Source organism: Bubalus bubalis, chromosome 4 (assembly GCF_019923935.1).
Source record: "Bubalus bubalis isolate 160015118507 breed Murrah chromosome 4, NDDB_SH_1, whole genome shotgun sequence".
Classification (NCBI taxonomy): Eukaryota; Metazoa; Chordata; class Mammalia; order Artiodactyla; family Bovidae; genus Bubalus; species Bubalus bubalis.
This window is the reverse complement of record NC_059160.1, coordinates 63,260,751-63,267,081: the sequence shown is the minus strand read 5'-3', so window position 1 is coordinate 63,267,081 and position 6,331 is coordinate 63,260,751. Positions and strand designations below refer to the sequence as shown.

Below are 6,331 nucleotides of genomic sequence, written 5' to 3'. Positions count from 1 at the left end.
CCCCTCCACCTCCTAGGGACACCCCACCTTTCGGAAGGCCCAGCTGCCAATCTCTTCATTTTCCCATGGAAAGCAAAGGAGTCCAGTACAGAGTGGTAACATTTATTAGGAGATTCAATTAGACTTCCACATCACACACTCAAGAAACAGACTAACCGTCGTTTCTAAGCAGGAAGGAGGGGAGGCAGAGGGCCCCGAACCCCAGGAGACAGGCAGCTTCAGCTGGACAAGGAGGGGAGAATGGGCTGAGGGTGGAGAAAAGCCGCTGCTCACCCACCCTCCAGTGAAGTTTAGTGGCTAAAATACGTCTACCCCCTGGCCCCCTAGACACGGCAGCCCAGGAGAAAGCTGTGTTCTCTAGCAGACGCCTGGCTTATGGCTGGTGGCGGGAAGGAGGAAAGTATCGCTATCTCTTGCTGCTCCTCCGGGTTTCTTTGCCGTTACTGACAGGGTTGCTGGAGGGGCCGGGGGGGCCGGCAGCTGTGTGGTTGGGCTGGCTTCGGGTAATTCGGGTGCTGGGGGGGTGGGAGGGAGTGTGAGGCGGGTGCGGGCCACCACCAGGACCTGGTGGGGCGCTCAGTCCATTCCCGTTCTGGCTCTCAGAGGCTAGTTGTGGGAGAAAGAGGAGAAACACAGGAATCAGAAAACTAAGGCAGGCGAGCATCCATCCCCAAGACCTCCCTGCAGCCCCGGCGGACAGAGCAGTCTTCACCAAGTACAACTGCACATTTAAGGCTGTGTGACCAAGTGCAAAGAATGTGAGTTTTAGGAAGGGGCCCCAGAGAAGACGCAATTATTTTGACAGTTGCTACATGAACCATTGTATATTTTCTTTAAAAAAAAAAAAAAAAAAAAATGGCTGCACCTCACAGCTTGCGGTATCTTACTTAGTTCCCTGACCAGGGATTGAACCTGGGCCCTCAGCAGTGAGAGCAAGGAGTCCTAACCAGTGGACTGCCAGGGATTTCCTATTTTTTCTTTTTTATTCATCTCTATCATTAGGAGTCACACCTAGCTGTTTAGTTCTAGGCTCAAGGACCACCAACAAAATAGCTCTTGACCAAAACTGACTGTAAAACTGGAGAATCACTGGGAAGGGAAATTTGTGTTAAAGTGTAAGAAGGATCTTGAAGAAAACAGTGTGGTGTGTATCACAATGAATCACATTCACTTGAGAAAATATAAACAAGAATAAGCAAAAAAAAAAAAAAAACTATTATACATACTCACACCCCCAAAATAACAGACAACACTTTTGTGTATATTTTCAGTGTTTAATCCTTGAACTACCTTAGCTGTGAAAACCACCATCACCACACTTACCACAGTGTATTATTAACATAACCATCATCTGTGGGACTATTTCCTGCATGGACTTCGAGCTCCTAAAGTCAAGTGCTGTGTTTTTTCCCTTGTGTTCCTCATCTATAAATGCTTGTTAAATGAAGATAGATGCCTGCCTCTCACATACACAAGGCACCATGAACTCTAACCATACCCCTGCTGATCCATCAGACAAAGATATCTGCAGCCAAAACTGAAGAATAAAGCTCCTTCCTTAATTCACAGAAATAATTAGGAGAGTATGTAGAAAGTAACTGTTTTGATGCCATACATTTTTTTCTTTAAAACCTTCTGTACCTATTAGCAGAGGACAAAGCAAATAAACATGTAGCAAATGAATATGAGGGGGCAAACAGGCTTAAATGTATCTTATTTAAAATATTTTTGTAAACGATGGAGTTATAGAGACCAGAGAATATGTAACTGTCATATTTTCAGTTGGAAATATGGATGCTTACTTTTTATGGTGGAATTAAATGTTGTTATTTCATGGTGTTTCCAAAAAAACACCATGACCTCGAGTGGTTCTAATGCAGGTTAGGAAACCACGGTAACTGAGGATGCAGACACAGACTGAGGAACGCCAGAGGCAGCCCGAAGCCTAGTGTCACGGGAGAAACGCAAGGCATGGACCCGAGGCAAGAGAGCCAAACATCCAGGAGAGGAGCGTCAGCTGGGAGATGACCCAGGAGAAAAGAACAGTAAAAAAACAGGTTTCTAAGGAAAAGCCAAGGGAAGAAGGGAGTGATGTTGGTGAGTGATTCTCATTAAAAGTTGATGATCCACAGGAAGGCAAATTCTCGAGACCAAAAGCAAGGGCTTCTGAGTTGGAAGAACCATAATCCCGAGGGCCAAGGCCTAGGAGCGGGGCCTTAAATTTCAAGAGTGGCAACCCTAAACAGAAACTATGGGCTTAAAGTGGTGCGGTATGGACTCCATGTGGAGTCATGTAAGTAACAGTGTATCAGAACTGATACTGAATCAAAATAGGCAAGGGTGGAAAATGCCAAGTTTCTGCCAAAGGAGAAGCAGAGAGGAAGGAGCTAGAAAGAAAGAGGGCAGTCTGCAGAGAAACTGCTCTCATTTTTGGCTCTGAGTGTTAGTGGCAAAAGGGAGCTCTATCAGTCAGTGATAGAAACATATCCCCAAATGTTTTCACCCGAGGGACTTGCAAAAGAACTGGGAGAGGGACTTCCCTGGTGGTCCAGTGGTTAAGAATTCGCCTGCCAATGCAGGGGATGTAGGTTTGATTCCTGGTCATGGTACTCACATCTCACATGCCATGGGGGCAACTGAGCCCACGCACCACAAGGAAGATCCTGTGTGATGCAACTAAGATCTGACACAACCAAGTAAATAAATATACAAACATTTATTAAAAAAACAAAACAAAAAACTGGGGTGGAAAAGGCTATAATCACAGAAAAGAGATTTGGAAAAGGGATGAAGGCAATGCATCTCTCCAGGCTGGGGAGATTAGGGAAACTAGGAGGACTAGTGAATGGAAGAGAAACACGTTTACCTGGAGAAGTAGCAGGGGGTCCAGTGGGAGGCTGGGGAGCCGCAGGGCCACTGTCGTTCTGCACCTGAAGGCACAGATGACATATGCAGACCTTATTCTCTGCCAGGCTTCTTGGCCTGACCTGCCCTCCTTCCCCACATCACAGTCATGGGACCCACCGTCTTGCTGGGTGCCTGCTGGGTGCTGTATTCGGGGTTTGGCTCACTGAAGTTAGGAACCTCAGAATAAACCATACAGAATCTGCAAGGGGAGAAAGCGGCAAATCCTCAGACCCATCCCCTGGAAACCTCAGAAAGGTCCAGACTCCGAACATGGAATGCACACCCTCATGCTGCCTCCTGCAAAACACAAACTGCTTTCCTTGGCCTGTGCTTCTACCTTCCCAAGATAGCACTTACTCTCCAATCTTCTGAAGATCACCCCCACGGCCAGTGTACAATGTCAGACAACCTTTGAACACTGACGCATACCTGTGGGGGCAAAAAAGCAGGATTCAGAGTTACAGAGAAGGCCCTTGAATAACCAGAAGTCATCTGATGGCTTACCCTTTGGTGAGCCGGATAATATCCCCAGGCTGGATCAGGTTGCCCACGTCATCCCAGACAGAGATATTGATGCTGCCAGTTTTGTCCGCCACTTTGCAGGTCCGAACCTCGTGCCCGTCCTTTGTCTTGGTCACTCGGCCTGGAGGAAATAGACCAATGGGTGGGGGTGGTCAAATAAATAGGGGTGGTGATGATCAGAGGGATGAAGTCTAGATATTGGCGGAGTGAGGTGTACAAACAGGGCGAAGCCAAATCCCTGGGGCAGGGAGGAGCCAGCACCATGGAGAGGGCCCTGAGTGGGAAACGGCCTGGAGGCACTGGAGGCTTGGATCTGGCAAGAGTTCCCTCCATCTACCCTACACTCGACTACAACTCTCCGGGCGGGGGCTAGGAGAGAGATTGGACGTAAGCAGTGCCTTGGGGTGCGCCCTGCCATTCTGAGTGCAAGTTAAGAATGGTTCTCCCCAACCCCGAGAGCCTACGCAGGGGGCCCGCCGCCCCAGCAGAGCCACCTGTCTCCAGCACAATGAAGATGAGGTTCAGATTCTTGAGCCCGGGCTTGATATCCTTCACGAAGGTCTCCGTCGTCATGCTGCCCAAGCCTCAGCACCCCACTAGAAGGGGGGAAAGGGGATGAAGGTTCAATGCATGGACCTTCCCATGTCCACTTCGCAAGGCCTATCTACCACACTAGGCTGGTCAGGCAGCCCTAAACCATCTAACTCTTCTGAAAGGGTAGAAACGAACTTCCCCGTGGGCCTCCAACTTCAAGATCAGAATTTGGGTCTCTGGATAGGCTGTTTCGGGGCTGGAAGTCCCCCCTCCCCCGATGCTCTTTCAGTCTCAAGTCCCGAAGTGGGAAAGCCGACGGAAACCGGGGCAGAGAACCTGATGCTGAGCCAAGGAATGGAATCTCACTCGCCACACCTTCCCGAACCCTCATCTGGACAATCCGGGACTCAGTCCATCCTCTCCCCCAGCCCACAGCCTACCACCCACCCAGCCAGCCCGCTGGACTGTGCACGCCGCCGAGTCGCCCGCAGGGGGAGCCAAAGGTCCCCAGGCCGCCGGATGCGGACCAATGGAACGCAGGAGTAAGAACATTCCCGGAAGTTTTCCCCGGCCGGCCTCCTCTAGCCAATCAGCACTGCCCCGGCTCGGGCCCCTGCGTCCCGCCGCGGGTTCGCACCCGGCCAATCGGGATTCGAGATTCACGCGCCGCGAAAGGGGTGGGATTTTAGGTATTAAAGGAGCTTCAGAGGGTTGACTGCGCAAAGAATAACAAAGACCACCAGGGGGCGCCTCAGGTCCCAGTTTTCCTCCACTTGACTAGGCGATGCTAAGTCGCGTGTCCGACTCTGTGCGACCCCATAGACGGTAGCCCACCAGACTCCCCCGTCCCTGGGATTCTCCAGGCAAGAACACTGGAGTGGGTTGCCATTTCTAGGTGCAAGCACTAAGATTTTCTTTCTCCAAGATTTTCTCCTAGTCGTGAGACAGTGGAAATAGGACCAAAGGTTTTTTGGAATCCAGCGGACAAAAGCATAAAAACAAGCTCATCACTTCACTTTTTTACTCGACAGTTCTTAAATATGTGATTCCATTTTGCAGACGAGAAAAAGCAGTGACTCAGTTCAGTTGAATCGCTCAGTCGTGTCCGACTCTTTGCGACCCCATGAATTGCAGCACGCCAGGCCTCCCCTAGCACATGTTAAAAGCAGTGTCTAGCACACAACAGGCAGTTTCCTCCTCTTCTCCAACTGCTCTAACCCTCATCTTTATTTCTGATTTGGGGCCCTCAAGTTTAATGCAGTAACCAGCTTGGTCAAGATCTCTGGAAAAAGTAGCATTCACACCAGAGACAGACAATTGGCAGACTCACTCCTTACCCCTTGGAAATAATGGAATCTGGGGCTCAGAGAGCCCCAGTTCCTCTCACAATCCGAAAGGCAACTGTTCCTGAAGTACTCAATCCCTAGACCTCAGGATCCTCAGAGGACTAAACAGAAGAGGCCCGAACCTTTAGTTCCCTTTGAGACTTGATACATAGTCAACAAAATGTAGCTAGCTCTGTAGTATTGCGTATAAACCAGTTATATATATAAACAATGTACATACATGTGCGTTACCATTCGCCTAGCGAACATCGGTAAAAAAATACTGCTTATCAGATTAGCCTAAGAGGCCATGCAATTGTAATACCTTGGTTTGCTTAATCAATCCCTTACCTTCTTCTAGAGGGCTTTAGGCTCCACCTTGACTTTCCTCGGAGCTCAGGTTCTCTCCCGCCCACACCCCCAGCCACGGTGTTGTACCTTAAGGAAAGCAAACCACAACCCGGGAAGAGGGACATTTTTATCTCCCTTCTGTCCCCTGATGTGTTTCAGGCAACTATACGAGTGCTCCGAAGGCCGACGTAAATACGGCGGGAGTGAGACTGGGAGGGAAGCGGGCAACCATAGATCAAAGTTTTCCGGTCAGACACTCCCCCATTCCCCACCCAGTGGTCGCCTCGTTGACTACATATCCACTCCCATGACTATGAGTCATAAGATCAGGAGGCTCCGGGATGCTGACCACGGCTCTGGAAACGGGAGAGGGGCCGGGGAGACGGCAGGTCACTGCAGGCCAGCCTACTAGCGACGATCTCGCACCAAGTCGCATCAGCTTTAGAGCACGAACACGTGCACCCCTCCAAAGCGAAGTCTCCGCTCCTGGAGAATCGGCCTCCTGCTCAGCCCCTGATGTTCACGCTGGGAAGAACATAGAGTCCTCCCTCCCAAATGGCTATCTAGTTCTCCCTGGGACCACAAAGACTTCCGGTCTAGAGCGGAGGCCTGGCTAGCCTTCACTCTCCTCGTTGGCTGCTCGTGGTTTCTAGTCCAGGACAGAGTTAAACAAAGAGGCGGAGTTTGGTGAC

General features: G+C 50.1%; 1 protein-coding gene across 5 annotated transcripts; it reads right to left on the bottom strand.

The window, feature by feature from the left end:
• Nucleotides 1-88: 88 nt before the first annotated feature.
• Nucleotides 89-6,281, bottom strand: NABP2 (nucleic acid binding protein 2). 5 transcript variants are annotated; one of them, XM_006075038.3, is made up of 8 exons: nucleotides 5,989-6,276; nucleotides 5,640-5,726; nucleotides 3,924-4,025; nucleotides 3,412-3,550; nucleotides 3,265-3,336; nucleotides 3,025-3,106; nucleotides 2,867-2,930; nucleotides 89-606 (listed from the first exon to the last, which is right to left on the bottom strand). In XM_006075038.3, the coding sequence occupies exons 3-8, from the start codon at nucleotides 4,000-4,002 to the stop codon at nucleotides 407-409; spliced, it is 636 nt and encodes a 211-aa protein (XP_006075100.2). In that variant the 5' UTR covers nucleotides 4,003-4,025; nucleotides 5,640-5,726; nucleotides 5,989-6,276; the 3' UTR covers nucleotides 89-406. The 5 variants fall into 5 exon arrangements, with proteins under 5 accessions (XP_006075100.2, XP_025139527.1, XP_025139522.1 ...); XM_025283742.2 differs by lacking the exon at nucleotides 3,265-3,336 and having other exon boundaries at nucleotides 5,989-6,281; XM_025283737.2 differs by lacking the exon at nucleotides 5,640-5,726.
• Nucleotides 6,282-6,331: the final 50 nt, after the last annotated feature.

What these genes read in the sequence shown, in the direction of transcription:
- NABP2 (XM_006075038.3), bottom strand. Translation starts at nt 4,002, where the DNA reads ATGACGACGGAGACCTTCGTGAAGGATATCAAGCCCGGGCTCAAGAAT. An exon ending in CTTCATTGTGCTGGAGACAG is followed by an intron (nt 3,551 to 3,923) that starts GTGGCTCTGCTG and finishes TATTTCCTCCAG; the next exon opens with GCCGAGTGACCAAGACAAAG. An exon ending in ATTATCCGGCTCACCAAAGG is followed by an intron (nt 3,337 to 3,411) that starts GTAAGCCATCAG and finishes TTGCCCCCACAG; the next exon opens with GTATGCGTCAGTGTTCAAAG.